The 20271-nt window shown below is 34.4% G+C and overlaps 8 protein-coding genes across 8 annotated transcripts; 3 read left to right on the plus strand and 5 right to left on the minus strand.

Annotated features, from left to right (window-relative positions):
- The first annotated feature begins 1536 nt into the window (after positions 1-1536).
- Positions 1537-2986, plus strand: BX664DRAFT_298627 (uncharacterized protein). Its single transcript, XM_051542282.1, has 2 exons — positions 1537-2680; positions 2747-2986. Exons 1-2 carry the CDS (start codon positions 1704-1706, stop codon positions 2808-2810), a joined length of 1041 nt encoding a protein of 346 aa, XP_051398830.1. The 5' UTR covers positions 1537-1703; the 3' UTR covers positions 2811-2986.
- A 300-nt stretch (positions 2987-3286) lies between these two features.
- On the minus strand, positions 3287-5342 carry BX664DRAFT_281890 (cytochrome P450). The gene is made up of 6 exons (XM_051541540.1): positions 5071-5342; positions 4944-5017; positions 4706-4865; positions 4512-4628; positions 3928-4449; positions 3287-3868 (listed from the first exon to the last, which is right to left on the minus strand). The coding sequence occupies exons 1-6, from the start codon at positions 5304-5306 to the stop codon at positions 3445-3447; spliced, it is 1533 nt and encodes a 510-aa protein (XP_051398831.1). The 5' UTR covers positions 5307-5342; the 3' UTR covers positions 3287-3444.
- A 387-nt stretch (positions 5343-5729) lies between these two features.
- Positions 5730-8507, minus strand: BX664DRAFT_359722 (uncharacterized protein). Its single transcript, XM_051548110.1, has 2 exons — positions 8148-8507; positions 5730-8066 (listed from the first exon to the last, which is right to left on the minus strand). The coding sequence occupies exons 1-2, from the start codon at positions 8467-8469 to the stop codon at positions 5836-5838; spliced, it is 2553 nt and encodes an 850-aa protein (XP_051398832.1). The 5' UTR covers positions 8470-8507; the 3' UTR covers positions 5730-5835.
- A 588-nt stretch (positions 8508-9095) lies between these two features.
- Positions 9096-9621, plus strand: BX664DRAFT_335091 (uncharacterized protein). Its single transcript, XM_051545833.1, has one exon. It carries the CDS (start codon positions 9139-9141, stop codon positions 9541-9543), a length of 405 nt encoding a protein of 134 aa, XP_051398833.1. The 5' UTR covers positions 9096-9138; the 3' UTR covers positions 9544-9621.
- A 1018-nt stretch (positions 9622-10639) lies between these two features.
- BX664DRAFT_335092 (uncharacterized protein) lies at positions 10640-11283 on the plus strand. Its single transcript, XM_051545834.1, has 2 exons — positions 10640-10777; positions 10848-11283. The coding sequence occupies exons 1-2, from the start codon at positions 10684-10686 to the stop codon at positions 11015-11017; spliced, it is 264 nt and encodes an 87-aa protein (XP_051398834.1). The 5' UTR covers positions 10640-10683; the 3' UTR covers positions 11018-11283.
- Positions 11284-11289: 6 nt separating this feature from the next.
- Positions 11290-12857, minus strand: BX664DRAFT_298636 (obg family GTPase CgtA; the record flags this gene model as incomplete). Its single annotated transcript, XM_051542283.1, has 2 exons — positions 12642-12857; positions 11290-12540 (listed from the first exon to the last, which is right to left on the minus strand). The coding sequence occupies exons 1-2, from the start codon at positions 12798-12800 to the stop codon at positions 11293-11295; spliced, it is 1407 nt and encodes a 468-aa protein (XP_051398835.1). The 5' UTR covers positions 12801-12857.
- Positions 12858-12922: 65 nt separating this feature from the next.
- On the minus strand, positions 12923-17102 carry BX664DRAFT_335096 (uncharacterized protein). Its single transcript, XM_051545835.1, has 19 exons — positions 17009-17102; positions 16790-16935; positions 16478-16735; positions 16136-16403; positions 16016-16038; positions 15784-15933; positions 15673-15705; positions 15516-15584; positions 15325-15441; positions 15159-15237; positions 14960-15096; positions 14649-14867; positions 14432-14569; positions 14313-14347; positions 14177-14252; positions 13977-14100; positions 13819-13894; positions 13384-13723; positions 12923-13315 (listed from the first exon to the last, which is right to left on the minus strand). Exons 1-19 carry the CDS (start codon positions 17058-17060, stop codon positions 12998-13000), a joined length of 2658 nt encoding a protein of 885 aa, XP_051398836.1. The 5' UTR covers positions 17061-17102; the 3' UTR covers positions 12923-12997.
- Positions 17103-17324: 222 nt separating this feature from the next.
- On the minus strand, positions 17325-20019 carry BX664DRAFT_374273 (uncharacterized protein; the record flags this gene model as incomplete). The annotated part of the gene is made up of 7 exons (XM_051548693.1): positions 17325-17427; positions 17499-17582; positions 17652-18539; positions 18633-18730; positions 18836-18898; positions 19003-19034; positions 19164-20019. The coding sequence occupies 7 exons, from the start codon at positions 20017-20019 to the stop codon at positions 17325-17327; spliced, it is 2124 nt and encodes a 707-aa protein (XP_051398837.1).
- Between the last annotated feature and the right edge of the window lie 252 nt (positions 20020-20271).

A 20271-nucleotide genomic window follows, 5' to 3' on the forward strand; every position in this document is an offset into this window, starting at 1 on the left:
CCACATAATGAAAAACGTCGTAGAATATCAAATACCACTGCTGCGACCACTAGTAGCAATAACACCACAACTACTACCTTATCTACAACAGACGACAGCAACAAGAAATCCAATCATACCAACATTAATGAACTCAGTCGACTGACTCAATTCAACCAACCTCCTCCTCCTACATTATCCGACGATACTCATACTTTAGATATCACAGCTGTACCTTCTCCTAGTTCAGTTCATACCACCTCAGCTGTTCACTCACCTGCTCTTACCAATGTTACCGCTACAAACAACAATAACAACAATGACAATCAGAATACTACTATCAAAGAACCTTCACCTGGACTGAATTATAATAACTTGCGTTCAAGTGCTGTACTCACTGCTGCGCTACTACAAAATGCCACAAATGATATTGATTTAGTAGGTGCTTTCGCTGCTGCTCTCTCTGGAAAACCTGGTATGTAAAAAAAAAAAAAAAAAAAAAGTGAATAATATATTCTTACTATTTTATTATTATTATTTATATAGAATCTTTACAATTATTATGGGATAAAGTACGACGCAACTCTAATGGTGGTGGAGATACTGGACAACGACAAGATGACTCAAAAGAAAAAGAACGACAACAACAACAACAACCAGAATCAAGTAACACTGATATTATGGAACAAGAAGCAGCTGCAACAGCTTTACAACTTCTTGGTTTAGCGTCATCTTCCTCTGAAAAACGACCTAGTATAGATGCTGGCAAAGTGAAGGCATCTTCAAACCAAACTAATACAATATCATCCGATACAACTGGTACGACCGAAGAAGATGCAAATGCAACAGCGGCAGCGGCAGCGGCAGTATTACGCCAAGCTTTAGCTCATCATCAACAACAGCCACAACAACAACAACAACAACAACAACATACAGATAATGGTACAAGAAATGATCATTCGACTTTGAATGCTAGTATGCTAATGGCAAATTATCCTAATCTTGCTTCACCAGGAGGTAGTGTCGATGGTTTAGAACTACAAGAAGATATTATGCAAGATTACAAACGAGGATCATGGACTCGGGAAGAAGACGAATTACTTTTGATGGGTATCAAGAAACATGGATATGGCCGATGGAAAGAAATTGCAAACACAATTCCTGGAAGAAAAGGAAAACAACTCAAACAGCGATGGGACAACACATTAGCATCAAAATATGTCGATAGGGAATTACTTCAAAGCAAGTTACGGCACGATGAACAATTGGCAAAACTTCAACATCATCTCGATGGTTTGACTTCTACAACATTACCGACAACATCTACTCCTCCACCTCCTCCTCCAGTATCTTCAACTTCTCAACAATCTGATACAAGTCAACTTAACAACAATAAATCAAATATACTTTCGATGCCTAAAGTGGAACAAGCAGATTGGACAGAAATTGCTCACAAAATCACTGAGAAAGTTCGAGAAGGCGATCAAGAAGCTATTGAAGCATTATTATCGCAGGCTTTACTTGGAACTGGACATTCATTAGAAGCTTCATCAACATCATCACCAACAACAACAACAACAGGTTCTACTACACAACTTCCACCATCATCATCAATCAAACAAGAAGGACATGACAACACATCTACTAATACCACCACTGCCACCACAGATACTTCTAACCATCATACTCCAACTGAATCACAAATATCCACACGATCATCATCTATGCCCACCACTTCAACAACATCAACAGTAGAAGCGATGGATTACAATCGACCACCTACGACATCAGTACCCACTACCGAACCTAGTTCTTCTGTGCCTGTGGATACGTCCAACAACATGAATACCACTTCTACTTCTTCAACACAAGCTCAGAATGTTCTCAATTATGCTGATGCTGCGGCACTTTCACTCTATCAACAACTCAGTCAACAACAAACGAACGTAGGTGAATCGAATGGATCGAATAATCCTTTGGCTACCATTCAAGCATTGGCCAGTAATCAATATTTCTTATCCAATTTATTTGCAAATGTGGAAAACGGTGGAGATGGAACAGGTGCGGCTTTGGCAGCAGCAGCAGCAGCAGCAGCAGCGGCAATGGCTCATGCAACGGCAACGGCGAATGGTTCAAACGTTACAGCAGCAGATGCATCTTCACTATTGGCAGCTACCATGCGATCTCATCTGAATGCAGGCAATCAAGGAAGTGCAGGTACAAACAATAATAATAATATCAGTCCCGGCGACTCGACCAACAACAATAAAAAGAAGAATAATAATGAAACCAATATGATTACAACTGGCACAACTACTTCCACAACAAATACACCAAGGGGTAGTACAAGTCCGTCATCCAAACATACCACCATCAATCATAAACGACGTCGGTCTGATCCAGCCTTAGCAAATACTCAAAGTGAAGCCATGTCGATTTATGCGTCCTCTGCACCCATCACCACCATGGTCAACAATCTTCCTCAAACTGTGTATCCTTGTCTTTTCCCTAATTGTGGCAAAGCTTTTGCAAGATTATATAACCTCAAATCCCATTCACGTACTCATACGGATGATCGTCCTTTTTGTTGTCAACTGTGTAATACTGCATTTAGTCGGAATCATGATTTGAAACGTCATTTGAAAACTCATGTAGGTGAAAAACCATATAAATGTGGTGGATGTCAAAAGACTTTTTCAAGGTAAAGCCAAAAAAAAAAAAAAAAAAAAAAAGAATGATGAACTGATGATATTATATATATATATAGATTGGATGCTTTGAAACGACATAAAAGTAATGCTCGAAATCAAGCGGTATGTCTAGATAGTTAGATATAGGTTCATCTTATGTCTCCCTCAAAATATCCCTATCATCTTATTTTTTTTTTTTAAAACATATTGTCATTCCTCCTATTCTTATTTTACTGGTATTAACGGTAATTTCCTTTTCCCTTCTTCCTTCCTACATATATCCTTTTATTCTTCCCAGTCTTCTTTGTATCTTCCCCTTTTTTTTAATCCTTTTTTATATAAAGTTTTATCAAATAAAAAATATTTATTATTATCTTTTATATATGTTATTTTCTTTTTTTTACTGTGAATTCCTTACACATTGAAGTGGGAAGTAGATAAGTCTTTTTTTTTTTTTTCATTTGAAAGATATCCGTTATGAGTGATTTACCCTTTTTTTTTTTTTTTTTTTTTTTTTTTTTTTTTTTTGATCAATCATCAAATGCTTGACTTTCATATTATGTACTACAAACCATGATATGTTAGAAGGAAGAACAAAGGCATGATCCAAAATAAAAGTTGATTTTATTGCATACAAGAGAAAATATAATGAATGGGAAAAATAAAATATAGAGATAATAATACATATATGAATAAATAAGTCGATGTAAAATAAATAAATAAAAGAGAATGTGTATATTAAAGATATGATGTAACAAAAGGAGAGGGAGTCATTCTATACACGCTTTTCAATTAATACTTTGAGACCTTCTTTCATTGGAAGAGTAAGAGATACATTATAAGTCACATTTTGTCCAGGCACCATGGTAAACTTGTAACGTCGAAGTAAAAACGAAAGAGCTACTAAACCTTCTAATGTAGCAAGATTTTGACCAAGACAAACACGAGGACCAGCATGGAAAGCAGGCCACTTGCCAGGTGTTTCTCGGCGAAGATCACCTTCAGGAGTCAACCAACGTTCAGGAACAAATTCTTTAGCATCCGGACCCCATATTTTTTCAGAACGACCTTGAGCATAAGGTGACCAGTTTACATAATCACCTTTTCGAATAGTTGTTCCATCAGGCCATACATCATCATTCAAAGCATATTTCTGATTACCAGGAACAGATGGATAGAGTCGTAATACTTCATAAAAGCTATACAAAAAAAAAAAAAGATGAATATCATTCCTTCCAAATGAGAGATAATCACTTACACAGCATGAGCATAAGTCATATCCTTGATTTTTTCATAAAGAGCAGGTGAATCATGTTCCACATCATCATCAATATATTCCATGATTTCCTTGACAAGTTTTTCTTCTACACGAGGATGTTGAGCCAAACATAAGAAAGTCCATGACAAAGCTTGAGCAGTAGTATCACGACCAGCAATGATAAAGTTCATAATAGTATCACGTAATTCCACATCATTCAAAGGTTCTCCAAATTCATTTCGAGCATTCATAAATCGAGACAATAAATCTTTGTGTACTTCTCCAGCAGCTAGTTGTGCACGACGCCCATCAATCACGTTTTTAGCAAATGCATCGATGACCTCCAAATGTTGTTCTGGTGTAGTTTCCCATGGCATAAAGTATTTCTTGAATGTATTTCTTACGTTCACAAATGGGTCTATGAACTTTTCAAAGGCACCTTGTTGTAATATATCAAAGGAGGCAGCAAAAGGTACTTTTTCACCATGAGTCAATGATTTGATATCCACACCAAATCCAAGTCTAAAAAAAAAAGAAAGGAAGTGAGAATGAAGAGATAAAAAAAAAAAAAAGGTTTTACTTACAATACAAAACTATCCAAAGTAAAGCGGAACATCATATCATGTAAATCCACAACTTCATTGGTTTCAGTAGCACGATTGAACATGTCACACATGATTTCCATTTCGTTTACAAAAACACTAATGATATAAAAGGAAATTCAGATGAGTCAAAAAAGATTTTACGTGGGGAAGATGTATTACTGTAATCAACTTACTCGGTAAAATGATCCCGAAAGTTTTTGACGTTAAATATCAAAGATGCAGCCTTGCGTTGCCATTTCCATTGTTCTCCATTGGCATTGAAGATACCATGTCCTAAAATATCTTTAGTAGATTCATTGAATTTTGGACCCTTGACATAGTTCTCAAAATTGTCTAATACAGAAAAAAAAAAAAAAAAAGAGTTAGACAGTGTGTGTGTGTGTGCGTAATAGAAACAAATAGTTATTTTACTTTTTAAAATATGTTCAACGTTCGCAGGATCAATTGTTTGTACAGCATGAGGAATGCCCAAACTTGAAACAGATCTAATCAGAATGTTAGTTAGTATGGTTAGTATATAACATATCAATGCCCTTACATGGTCATAGCATTAGCATCATTGAAAGCCTTCATAGTAAAGTCGTGAATAGTACACTTGCCTCGAATCAAACCAGGTAGAGTACCAAGAAGAGGATAACCTTTACGATAAGGTGTTCCTGGATTGTGTTCGTCAAATAGGGCGCGATCGTTGTATTTGATAGCCAAAGCGGTTAAGGCGGCAGCAGCAGTACCTGCAGTGATACCTACTATGTTTTTCAATTGATGTTCATCCATGCTTTTAGAAATAATAATACAAAAAAAAAAAAAAGAACAAGGCAAAAAAAAAGGGGGAAAGGAAAGAGAGAAAAAAAAAATCCCAAGCTTTTTTTAAAAGAAAAAGGCGTTGAAATCCCGCTGCACCGAGTTTTTTTTTTTTTTTTCTAGATAATCTAATATATATATTATATATAAATATATATATAAATATAAAGGTCGGTTTGGTTTAAACAAGTTGTCATTGGAATAAATATACAAATTGATAATAATGACTATATATATGTCTATATGTGTTTCGTTTATCATCATCCTATTTCACTTGGTTTTCTTTCAATGTAACCGTCTTTTGACTATTTTTGGGCAATAGTTGATTATGCATCAGTTATTTTGCAACCCAGGAAAAAAACAAATCATTGTTTAGAATTTTAGATGACATGATAATAAAAAAGACAAATAGGTAAAATAATTTTATTGAACTATGATCAATACAAAAAAAAATCAAATCAAATGAATGTCAAAAATAACTGCATCTACTCATAATAACTAATCAATAATGACATCGTCTACATATCCATTCTTCTACTTGATCATGTTCAGCAATTCCTACACAAGTACCATGGAACCAAACCAAACATTTGTCACAAGAAATCATAAATGTACCATAGTCCACAGTAGGGTTCTCACATATACATCGTACCGTTTCCGAGGTATCATAATACGTGGTGGCTGGAGTGGGTAATAACATAATAGGAGCTACATTGGAAATAGGTGTCGATCGTATCGGTGTTGATGAATAATTGTTGTTGCCGGAAGAGAAGGATGATGCAGTTGTCGTCATTGACTTGGTTGTGGCTGTGCTGTTCGGTTCTTTTGAAAGAGCTGTCGTCATTGCCGTGGTTGGTGCCGTTGATATTGTATTTATAACCGTTGGACCGGAAGGTGGCATCTGCTGATCATGTTTCTTTTTTTTCTTTTTCTTCTTCATTGGTGTAGTGAAATCAGATGGTGGCACTGGTGGTGATAATGACGATGATTGCATGGATATTGCTTTTGACCGATTATTATCTTGATGTTTGTTTGAATCCTCTAGTTGATCCTTAAATCGTACCCTGGGCGTATCTGGTGTCCTTTCTCCATTGCCTTCTATTTTTTCTTTTGTTGGTAAATCTACTCTTGGAACCATCTTTGGTATTCCCGTTATTGTTGTTGTTGTTGTTGTTGATCCTATCGAATTTGTTTCAATGGATCGCACTGAAGTTGATAAAGATGGTTTAGACATTGAGAGATTTGCATTGATATTGTCTTCTAAATCGACTGAGAGTCTTGACTTTTTCTTCTTTTTTGGTAATCCATTATTATCCTTGAGCGCTGCTTTGACCGATAATTTTTTTTTGTCCTTTTTGATTGAGTTGGTGTTACCACGAGCTGAGAGCATAGCGAGAGAGGTGGGTATTTTGACAGTAGGAACTTCTGAAGAATTGGGCATAGGTGTGGATTCATTTGTGTGATCATCCATAGATACAAAAGATTGTAAAGGAGTCATTGATGATGATGATGATGATGATGATGATGCGTCCAATGCTGAAGTTGCTGATGCTGATGTTACTGCTGCTGTGGCTGCTGATGATGTTGATGATGGTAATGATGTTATTATTGATGATGTTGTTTCTGCTGTTGTCGCTGTTGATGGTATTAATGACTCTGATTCCGATGGTGGCAATGATGTCTTCAAATCATTATGTGGAGATGGTGAACTTGTGAATTGAGATGATACATACATAGAAGGATCCGTGGGAGGTATTACATTGAGCGGCATTATAGATTTTGAGGACACTGGAGGAGGTAATGGACTGCTAGATCTTCTGTTTTCTGTCGGCGTTGATATCACAGGAGCAGGAGGCGTAGGTAATTGAGTTGGTGCTGAAATTGTGATAGGCGTAGAAGTTGCTGGAGAAGATACAGTGGCTGTATCTAATAATAAATTTGGTGAAGAGAGTCTTGCCAGGGCAATAGGAGGCGCTATTCGGTGAACGATTTCATCAAGCATACCATCACGAGTTCCGAATATAGTTTTACCAGGTGCTGCTTCATTTTGGGTGAGTTGTTGAAATATAATGCGATTTCCATTGGTAAGAAGATTTTGTTGTTGTTGATATTCCTGTTCACTGTATCTTTCCATCATCCTATTCATTGTAGTTTCCATTGAACCATTGACTTCTGCAAAACGTCGTTTCTTTGCCATTTCCATATATTCATCATCATCATCATCATCGTTGTTATCCATTTGTTGTCTTTGTTGGAGAGGTGAAGTTGGTTTTGAATAAAGTGATGAAATAGTGAGAGATAATCCATTTCCAGAAGCAAGTGAAGATTCTTCAAAAGGTACCAGTTGAGTAAAGGGATTATCATTGGGTTTCTTGGATGAAGGTTTATGATTGTTATTGTTATTATTGTTGTTGTTGCTTGTGGAGGAGGGTAAAAGTGAGGTCATTGGATATGATAATTGAGTCGTATGCATTTGATTTGATGAAAGCTGTGATTGTTGAATATCCGCTTGCTGATCTGATATACCATTGAAATCATCAGTTGGAAAGGAAGGCATATGTGATGGTATATAATCAGGAAGTGACGCGTTTCTGTGATCCATTTTGGTAAGTATTGGTTGATCATCATTGTTGGCATTTCCATTCATTCTATTGATATTAATTTGATGGTATTGTTGATTGTTGTATTGATAAAGTATATAATCCTGATACATCCTTCCATTCGTCACAATATCTTGAAATAATAATAAATAATAAAGAGAATGATTTAATCTTTTTAAATAAATTGCTTTCACTATTTTTTTTTTGTCTATACCTTTCAAAACACGACTAGGATCTGTTTTATTAGACCAAGCTGGTGTAAGGAATTGACCTTGTTCAGTATCTAACCATTCTTCAAGTTGATCTAAAGTGACTTGTACATCAATCAGACCATCAACAATATCCCAAGGACTTGCTACTGACCGACCACCTAAATGAGCAAAAGTTGAAGCAGAGGAGGCAAGTAATTGAATGTATTGACCAAAGATATCAGTAAGTACATTGATAGGTTCCCCATGACTAGATTCAAAACCAGTTGAATGAAGTATTTGATAAATTGAGTTTCGTAAAAGAGCAAAACAAATAGGGTCAGTCATTCTTGCAGAAGGAAGATTTTAAAAAATAGTGAGAGAATAATAAAAAAAAAAAAAAAAAAAAAAAAAAAAAAAACTACTCTACTTGTTCAAAAAGAGAGAGAGAGAGAAAGAAATAATAATAATAATAATAATAATAATAATAATAATAATAATAATAATAGAGAATAATTCAATTTCAAATAAAAGGGTATTTTGACAGAAGATATAAATGAACAAATAATAATAACAAGTAAAAAGGTAAAAGAGTCAAAAAAAAAAAAAAAGAAAAGAAAAAAAAGGGGGGGTGGACGGTTGTGCTCACAATTTTAAATTCCGTAGGTTATCCTTATTCTTTCTTTCTTCTTTTAAACTACATAAAATGAATTTTTAACTTATTCTTCTTCTATGTTAAAGTAATACAAAATGGAAATAATTTATTCCTATTTTCTTCCAAATTGGATGAATCTCTATTTTTATTTCATGTTCTAGGTTCGTTTTTTCGAACAAAAAAACTAAAACAAAAAAAAAAAAAGATGTAGGCGGTAATTGAACCTAATGTGATACGAAAAATCAAGGGAGAAAAATTATTGTAAAAAGGGACCAAAACTGATCTTTTTTTCTTTTTCTTTTTCTTTTTCTTTTTTTTTTTTTTTTCTTTTATTATTATTATTATTATTATTTTAACAGAAAATGATTTCTATTGAATTTTATTATTTATTATTATTATGGACAATATTATTTATCATGATAGTCACTGGACAACAACCTACCACTATGACAATTAGTAGTACTACAGCATCTCCGATTATTCCACCACCACCTACAGCAACCAATGGTTTCCATGATGATCCAAATAATAGACCATCTGAACAAGAAAGTTGGTTGAAAGAACATAATCGATTTGTTTTCATTATTATTATTGGTTTACTTCTTCTTGCTCTTATATTATGGTATATCATCAAAAGTATCAAAGGTATGCGTAAAAGACACCGTGAAGAACAACAAGCTCAAATGGATATTATACAAAAATTCTCTACTGATCAAGAATATACCAATCATCCCCAACAACAAGAACAACAACAAGAACAACGTTAGATAACATTATTATAATCATTTATATTGTTTGTATATTTATTTTATTTATTTTTATATATATATATATTTTAATTATCTACATTTTTATTCAAATCAAATAATAATAACAATAAAAAAAAAAAAGATACAGTGTTTTCAAAGTTTTTTGTCGGGTCACAAAAAAATGTTTTTCGTGATGTTATAAAATAAAAAATCGTACTTTCCCAAAATGAATGTCGCATTACCACTTTTTCAGATATCGCTTTAGAGATGTCGGTAGAGTATGTCATTGATTGATGATTGATGATTGATGACTGATTGTTAGCTGATTCTTTTCAACAGGTCATATTTGGAAAAAAAAAGAACTATATTTTTTATATTGTATCATATAAGACAGGGGTATATTAATGTAATATTCATATCTTGTGATGTTGATGTGAATTTGCATAATAGTTCCTTTCTTTTTTTTTAAAAAAAAAAATACATTTACTCGGGTCTTCTTTGTTTATTTTCATTAACTGAGACATTCGATCGATCGATAACGAATGTAAATTTGCATAATAGTTCTTTTTTTTTTTTACTAGGGTTTATTTTATTCCTTGATCAAGTGAGAGATATAAAAAAGTGCTATTTTATTATCCTTTTTTTTCTGTTTCTTTTTTCTCTTTTTTTTTTTTTTTTCTTTTTGAAATCTCTCTTGGTGTTCAAAGTGAATATCTAACTGTACAGCAACATATAAAAATATGTTATCGCCTCTTCGGAGGACGTATTTAATGCTTCCCTACAGGTAATTTGAAATAAATATAAAAAAATGGATATGTTGACTAAATAATATTTTATTTCCTATTTTTGCGCCATCTTATTCTTTGAATTCCGTCATTTTTTATTGAATATAGTGTAGTCAAGCAGGCACTTGAACCTATTTTTATTTTATGATTATTGTTTTTTTTTTTTTTTTTTTATTTTTTCCTTTTTCTCTTTGGGCGACCGATACAGTTAATCCAATTTGGGAACTGTACATTATCGACACCTCTGGTTGTGACGTGCAGGTAAAAAAAAAAAAAAGTTGACCCCCGCTGTCTCCCTCTTGTCTCCTCATTTTTTTTTCTTTTTTTTTTTTTTTTTTTTCTTTTATCTCCCTCCATTCACACATTATATAGCATGTCAGTTCTTACTTCAGTCTCTGGCTTTGCAGCTTTTGGCGTTCTTGTCCGTACATATGCTCTTGGTCTTCAAAAACGTCCTCTATTCTCCAGTAAAGTTATTTTTGAATATTCTTTTTTTCTTTTACTCGTTTACTTAACTTTTTATATATTCTATGATAGATCCTGCTGGTCATGCACTTGCTGCTACTGTGTTTGGTGGTGTAGGTTATTTCGTATACAACTTGCAAGAACGACAAAACGCCCTTATGGCTGGCAAGAAGGATCTTTTACTCAAGAACCGTGCTCGTGCTGAAGAAATTGCTCAACAACAAGCTGCTCTTGCTCAATAGATTCCTCCTCTTTTTTTTTTTTTAATCAACAACGACACTGACGACTACGTTTACTCTTTCTTTTACTCATCTTATATATATATCACGACTATTTTTCCATCCCGTTATTTAGTAGTATAGACATCTATACAATCCCTCTTCTGTGATGCACAGTACTATTTGTTTTTTGTTTTTTTTTTTTTAACACAATCAATTTATATAAATTCTACTCCTCCCAAAAAAAGAATTCAATAAAAATAAATATGTTTTATTATTCAAAAAAAAAAAAAAGATCACTATTGACTATCAGTATCATTTTCTTGTTGAAGATCCAATTCCCGTTGTCGTTGTTCAGCTTCTTGTTTTCGGATGATTTCCACATTTTTACGAAGGATGGAAGTCAACTTGATAATATTCTTTTCATACTTTGCAGAGACAGGTATCACCGGAATCTTGTCCTTTTCCACCGATTGTTGTAATTTGATCAGATTATCCTTAGCAAGAGTCACTTGATCAGCCTTGTTTGCCACAATCAAAGATTGACGTTCTGTTAAACCAGGTCTATAAGCTTCTAATTCATGTTGTAATATTCTCAGATCATCCCAAGGAGCTTTACCACTCAAATCCACCACATATACCAATAATTTAGCCCGTTCCACATGTCTTAAAAAGGCATGACCCAAACCAACATTGCGATGTGCACCTTGAATCAATCCAGGAATATCCGCTACTGTCAATTGATATTGATCCGCATAATCCACCGTGCCCACAAAAGGATGAAGTGTCGTAAAAGCATATGAGCCTTGCTTTGGATGTGCATTCGAGATGGAGCCCAACAATGTCGATTTGCCTGCATTCGGTAATCCTACCAAGCCAATATCCGCAATCGTTTTCAGTTCTAGTTCCAAATAACGTACTTCTCCAGGTCGTCCACGCGTCGCCCATTTCGGTGATCGATTATCTGTCGTCAAAAAATGAGGATTACCATAACCACCAGCTCCACCATGACACACCACTACCTGTTGATCATGTTCTGCCAAATCCGCATAAATCGGTCCTTGTTGCCTTTCCTTGCGTTCGCGCCATTGTAAGTATCGTTCCTCTTCATCCATCATCCGATCGGCTTCCAAAAAGAAATTCTTGCGTCCAGGAATAACTTGTTCATCAGGATCCATACGTGGATAATATACCCATCTTCGATCACGTTTTTCCCGTTCATCCAATTCTTCTTCTTCTTCCAAAGGTGATGCAACTTGTCGTACAATCGTTCCCACAGGTACATCAATCACTAAATGTTGTCCCATTGTACCATGTCGTCCTCCACCCAATCCATTTTCCCCACGTTTGGCCGTGCATGCTTTTCCCAGTCTTCGTAATGTCGTTTCGTCTTTATTGGCTCGAATAATCACATCACCTCCACGTCCACCATTTCCACCATTGGGAGGTCCTTTGGCAAGAAACTTTTCTCGATGGAAAGATACACACCCATCACCACCATTACCACCTTTGGCTACCACACGCATAAAATCTACAAATTGTCGTCCCTAAGATCATGAATAATAAAATATAAAAAGAATGAGAGAGTGTTCTTCTTTTTTTTAAAAAAAAAAAAAAAAATAGTGGTCTTTTATAGTATGTGACTTACCTTGCCTCGTAGTTTGTAATCAACAGACCGTCGCTTCTTGATATCTTCTTGATCTTGCCAAAAAACGCCTGTGGAATGAATGCGACAATACTGTAAACAGGATATGGCAGAACGTCTTAAGAATGGATTGAATCCACCATGTCGAGTTGCTAATAACATTGACTTTATCAATATGAATGGAGCGTCGTCGTAAATAATAATTGAAAAGAATCAATGAAAAAAAAAAAAAAAAAGGAAAAAGGAAATGGAAAAAAAAATTCATAATGTGGACTACATAGTAATGTCTTCGCGGAAATTCAAATGAAGCTTTATTTTCAAAATCGTAAAATTTCTATACTAGTGCTTATAAAATTATATTATGATGATGATAATGAAGATGTTTGTCTAGGTAAATTACGTAAAAGTCGTTTTACTATATTTCGCCCAGCGTGAAGGTTGCGTAACCGGATGCGTTCGTTGTGTAAGTGTGCTTGATCAGATGCTTGACCCATAGGAAGGTGTACTGCTGGCGCATGACAGAACTTTTCTAACCATCGAACAGCTGGTATGGATCCCCCTTCACGGATATATAACGGTTTGATATTCCATTCTTGTTCAATTGCTTGTTCTACTGCTTTGAAGTAGTCATTGTCAGGATTGCCCAACCAGTATTCAGATGCACTTTGAATATCAATCTAATCATAATATATATATATATGAGCATCCCCTCTTTCTATCGTTTGTTTTCTATCTTCCAACTTACAGATATATCATTTTCAGAGCCAGAGGTGGCAAATGCCTTTCGTACATATTGTTCAAACAAATCACAAATTTGACTAATGTCTTGATCTGGTACAACACGCATACTGACAGCAGCTGTGGCACAACGTGGAATAATGGTGGGATTGTTCATTGATACATCAATCTTGTGAACAGTCATGGTAGGATATCGCCATCGTGCCATCAGTTCTTTCTTGATCATTTCCGTACATTTTGCTTCTTCCTCATGATCCACATGATCCTTTTTCACTGTGATGGATGTTTGTGTTGGTGAAGTGATGCCTGAATGTTGAGATCGAGTACCTGATTGATCGCAATTTGTCCTATTTTTCCATATAAATATATATATATATATTTTAGTAATGTATTATCATCTTATCTTTTTTTTTTTTTTTTTTGTTTTGCTTCTTCATCATACGTTTTTAACCATTCGATAATAGGGTCATACAGTTTTTCTTCGGCGGCCGTAACAGGACGAACATTGTCATAGAATCCTATAAATAAAAATGAGTAAGTATCCTGTTATTTTTCATCACTTTCTTCTTCTTCTTCTTTTTTTTTTTTTTAATATATTACCTGGAATAAGGACCTTGTTGTTGTTATCAACTAATTGTCCAAGCACATGAATCATATCAATTAAAGGTTCAGAAACGGCACCACCTTCTACACCAGAATGGAGATCAGCTCTAGTATTGGAGATCTATGATAAAATAAATATCAAAATATCAGAATCATTTCATACATACACACACACATGCATATACGTTGACATTTACCGAAATGGAAGCATGCATAACACCTCGTAATCCATAAGTCAAGCAAGGTACATCTTCACCAAGCCAATAAGAATTGCTATTGTAAAATTGTAAGTTAACATCAACAATTACCAAATGCCTATTAAAAGTGTATTACCTTAATAAAATCATATCCACATCTTTAAATAATTCCTAAAAAAGTAAAATATATGTCAGTATAACTGAATTTTTGACTAGAAAGTCTTATGTTCAATAATTTTGTTTTATATTAGTTACCTTGTTTTGATTTACTGCATCATAGAATCCAACGCTACCACTTTCTTCTTCCCCTTCAATCAAAAGAATCACATTTACATCCAATAGGCCTTCCTTGAGTAATTCATTGACGGCAAATATGCAAGCCAAGACAGGCCCCTAAAAAAAAAAAGAATATGAGAGAGTTGTTTTCCAAACCATATATACCAATACATTTTAACCTCTAGTTGCATAATACCTTATTGTCACTTGTACCTCGACCATAAAGGTATCCATTTTTACCAGTAAGTTTGAAAGGATCACTTTGCCAGTCATCATTTTCATTTTCAGCCGCAATCACATCATAATGTCCATAAATCAACACTGTAGGGATTTTCTTGTCTTTGCTTTCTCCACTAGGGCGTTTCCCAGCAAATCGACCATACACCAAAGGATTTCTTCCACTAGCACCGGGTATCTAATATATATATATAAGATAGATTTTAAGTAACAATAATATATAAAAATGAAGAAATAGCTTTACTATCCCCCATTTAATCTATATCTTACCATTCGACTAACGGCACCTAATTGTTGTAAAACATTCTTAAGGAAACGTGCACCCCTTCGACATTCTTCCATATATTTGACATTGCCACTGACAGTTCGCATACTAACCCATCGATCCAAGGTATACAATAATGTGTCTAAAAATAAATTCAAAATACATAAGAGAGAGAGAAGACATAGATATTTCATCATACATTACCATTTGAGAGATCGTTTTGAGTCACTGAATTCCGTCTAAAGTGTTCAGGTACAGAAGAAAATGTAGGAATGCTCCAGAACTAACAAAATATAACAAAGAGAAACATAGATATATCTATTAGATACAAGTACTGATATTTTCCCCTTTTTTTTTTCTTTTTTTTTACTTTGATAGAGTGATCACTGCTGCCAGTGATGAGACAATCTTTGGAGGTTGTCATAGATAATACAAAACCTTCATGGTCAGACATTGCTTCCCTAAATTCGAATCCTTCAGTCCATATCTATCGATGAAGAAAAGAAAAATGTCAATCCTTGTTTCAATTAAATTGATCATTATTTTATTTTTCTTCCTTACCTTGATAGTTCCATCAGCAGAAGCACTGATCAAATTGTTCCCTTGTAATGATACGGCCAAAACATCATCCTATATTTTTTTTTTATCATCAACTATGAGTCATTTGGCCAAAAGTGTACTATCCCTTCACTACTTTGAAGTTTGCTACCCGACTTACCGAATGTGCCATTACAGACCGAATCATTTGATACTAAATAAAGTATAAATAAATAAATACATTTTAGGTAAATACATTTTAGGTAACGTTTAGTGCCTGTGTATTACTTACAGTTTCAAGATCCCAAATCTGAACATCGCCTTCTTGTACACCACAGAATAAATAACCATCATCAGATAATGCCAAGCTAAGAACACCTTTATCCGAGTTACCACGAAGAGTTCGTAAATGTTTCAATTCACCATGCTGAATGGGCCAGATCTAAAGTAATGATTAAAAAATAAAATAAAAATAAAATATGTGAGTATGTATCAAAAAGAAAAATGTTGTCATTTTTGATTACTTTGACATCACCATCACCTGAACCTGAAAAAAAGAAAAAAAAAAAATACGAATAAAAAAAAAGTAAGATCAGTGAAATTATCTTTCCAATTATAAATAAATTTGACAGTCGATTACTTACCGCTAATGATTACTTCACCATCTACATTGGGTATATTGGTTGAGTGTAGCAAACAGTAAACATAACCATCATGAGCATTACTGTAAACATTCTTTTCTCGGACCACACATTTGATTACATCTTCATCCATAACATTGTGATTATATCCATCATATCCATCAGTATCATTGCTGAAAAACTTTGATTTTTGACTATTTCGAAGAGAGATGGGAATTACAGGAACATCCGTTGTTGCACCATGAGTTTGAGGGTCATCAAAATCGTACCACTAAAGTTAAGAAAGAAAAAGAAAAAAAAAAAGGTTAGAATACTGCCCTTGTATTACTTTTCAAATTTACTTACCTGAATACTTGTATTTTGACTTCCAAAGATAAACATATTAGAGACATCAGAGTAGACTACAGAAAAGATATCCCCAACATCATGACAAGATTGAATCAAATAGGCACAATTAAGAGTTTCTGTATCCCATACTCGAACTGTACCATCACCTGAACAACTGAATAACCATTGTTGATCTGTTGATAAAGCTAAACCCAAGACACTACCACGATGTCCTTCCAATATCTTTACCAAAGAAAAAGTTTGTAGATCCCACACCTATTCATAATATAATCAGTCATCGCATATATTTCTTTTAATAAATATACTTACATGAATAATGAATCCTTGACTACCACTGAATAAGTACTTGTCACTGCAAACTAATGATAAAACAGAGCTTTCATCTTCTTGAGAAATAGTATGAATACATCGACTAGGATAAATAGTATTAGAAGGAGCAAATTTGGATATGCTACCTAAAAAATATTAATAAGAGTCAGATCAAAATCGGATGTATATACAAAAGAAACCCATTTCATTTTCTTTTACCTAAAGGGGTTGGACTTTCTATTCTATTAATGTCTGGTGAGTCAATTCCCATTGTTGTTATCCCTTATCAAGCTGAATATTTTTAATGGAAAAATAGAAAGAAAGAAAAAAAAGAGGGAGAAAAAAAAAAAAAAAAAAAAAAAAAAGACACGAATTATATAAAAGGCGGAGTCCGACCGTTTGCCAGTTGTCAAATTGAAGCATGATCCTCATCAGCATTTGACATCGATATTTTAAAGAGTATGAGATAGATATCATCCTTTATTCAAATATATACAAACAATAAAAAAAAAAAAAAACTAACTAAATCCTATCACTATAATTTTTGTAATCTTTTGACAATATGTCTTCCCACACCATATGCCAATGTTTCAACAGTTAACATTGGATTGACACCAGAAGAAGTAACAAAGAGAGAACTATATCATCGTATATAAAATAATTAGGAAACCTTTCTTTTAATAATCCTTTTTTTTTTTTCTCCCCTTACCTATCACCAACATACAAGTTCTCGATTTCCCATGTTTCTCCAGTAGGTTGACAAACAGAGCTTTGGGCATCTTTTCCCATACGACTAATTCAATCAAATAATAAAAAAAATCAGATATTTTTTCATCATTTTTTTTCTTTTCTTTTAACATACCATGAACCCATTTGATGAGCAGTCAATGTTACATCAGGAATACCACCTTGACGAACACGATCTAACCATGCTAGAAACTTGGGATCCTTGACAGCATCCACACCTGTCACACCTTTATCAAATATAAACGGTTCAACCACATATTGCGAATGATGAAGTTCCCTTGCACCAGTAACAGCCAAAATACGATAGGCACGGATCACACCATTGATCAATGATTGTTCATCATGCTTGGAGAGGTGAGTAGACACACTAACATGACCATCTTGTTCAGTTACAGAATTGACAGAATCACGATCATTTCCAAGAATTAACATAGGTGCAGCACGGTGATACTTGGCCATTGTTTGCTTGAAATGGAGACAACCACGCCATGGATGAAGAACTGAATTCAGAGCAGGAAGTAGAGAGGGTACTTCCACTTTTGCACCATGATGATCACTAGAGTCGTTGTTCGGGACATTACTAACGGTCGTCAAGATATTCCCTTCAAATGGATCTTGTGGTGTATCATAATAACCCATGACAACTGTTGATAAATGAAGTCGAAGATTTCTGCCAATATGTCTGTTGCGTAATCCACTACGTCGTAAAATATTTGGTGTATGAAGACTTCCTCCTGCAACCACAACTAGTTTGGACTTGAATGTAAACTTGGTACTTCCTTTGACTAGACACTCCACACCAATTGCCTTGCCATTTTGTATCAGTACTTTGGTTACTTCTGTTTGATCCATAAAGCGAGCACCATCAGCTTCAGCATCCCGAAGCCAAGAATTTGCCGTTCCTTGCTTTATACCATCTCGACAGCCCACAAAACATAACTTGCAGTCATGAGGTATACCACGGGAATTGATACCACATCTGTATTCAGGTAAACCCAGCTTTCTAGTAAAATAATCATGTAATGGAAACCACGTCAGTCTTTCATAGATTAAAGAAGAAAAATAAATATTATTATTTCTTCTTTTTGAAACTTACTTGCAACCTTCTTGGATTATCTTGTTTGGATTACTATATTCAACATTTACGGTCGACGCACCAATTCTTTCTCTAACAGTAGCCAAATCTTGTTTGAACTAGTATAAGACGACAAGATAAAAAAAAAAAAAAAAAAAAAAAAAAAAAAAGGAATAGAATAAATAATAGAGGTTCAGTTGGTTATTTGCCTTTCTATAACTTACTACTTCAGGATCAAAACCACCACCAGTAAACTCTGACCATTCATCCAATAATGATTGAGGAGGCTACATAAGTTTTTTTTTTTTTTTTTTTTTTTTTTTTTTTTTTTTTTTTTTAGTAAAGTGAAAGGAAGGTTAGATACACGTATTTCAATGATATTATAACTTACATCGAGAGTGGCACCCCAATTGATGGTAGTTCCTTGTCAGAATAAACATAAAAAAAAAAAAAAAAGAAAGAAAGAAAGAACATAAAAAAAAAAAAAATTGAATCTTGCAAAGTATTTATACTCCACCAAAAAAAAAAAAAAAAAAGAAAAAGAGAGCTCACCTCCACCCCATGTACTTCCTGCAAGCAAAAGACAGGTGCCTTCTTTACTGACGAGAAAACCACTTGCTTCATAAGTTTTCGATAAACCAGTTGCTTCATCTGGACCAAATTCCTCGTTAAGATAATACTTCCCTTTTTCAAGTACCAACACAGATTTTCCAGCAGCAGCAATCTGGGCTGCAATCACTCCACCTCCACCACCAGAACCAACGATGATCGCATCAAATCGATAAGATTGTAAATCATTTGCTTCATAGAACCCTAACATTTTGTATGGCTCTGTGGACCGTCCATACACATCGACAACTGGTTTACTAGGTGCAGGCGGTGTGTGAAGCGGATAAGGATACCCTGTAGATGCACGTAATATATCAGAATGTGAAAAATTGACAAAAGTTGTAAGGACATTGATCATCCGATAGAATTGACGGACACGTAAGATAGGTGATGCTTTCCAACGTAATAAGGCTTGTTCCCTCTGAGCTCTCGTCAGTTCTGCAAAAGGACGACGGTGTCCTGTTAGCAAGGCACATCCCCAGTTCGTGTTTAATGCTTTCAATGCCAATAATAATTGAGTTTGATCCGCTCTATGTGTCGATCGTTCTAATACATCTAGCACTAACCCCACTGAATTTTCCACATCTGTACCAGATGATGCTGCCATAGCTGATAAATCCACATTTGTCTTTCTTCTTGGTTTCTCATCATCAACATCATCAATCGAATACGTCATAGGTTGTGTGCCTTGTGCATCCAATACTAAATCAAATGCTTCATCATCATCTAAGGGAGCAATGATTGTTTCCATCAAAGCCCGTAATGTGGCTTCTTGTCCTTTATTGATTGTCAATACCATTGAGTTCTAAAGGGTATTTTTTTTTTTTAAAAAAAAAAAAGGATGAATAATATGTATAAAAAAAAAAAAGATGATTGAAAGTAAGTTACCAATATTTCAACAGATCATACCAATTCAGATCACATTCTTTCTTGTCATCGGAGTGCAAACAAAGTTTTGCCCTGAAAGTACTCCTTCCATTCTCTAAACTGTCAAAATAAAGAAATAGATTATTCGATAAAAAAGAATGATTTCTTTTCTCCTCCTCCTTTT

Source organism: Halteromyces radiatus, assembly GCF_025201355.1.
Source record: "Halteromyces radiatus strain CBS 162.75 chromosome Unknown BX664scaffold_5, whole genome shotgun sequence".
NCBI classification, from domain to species: domain Eukaryota; kingdom Fungi; phylum Mucoromycota; class Mucoromycetes; order Mucorales; family Cunninghamellaceae; genus Halteromyces; species Halteromyces radiatus.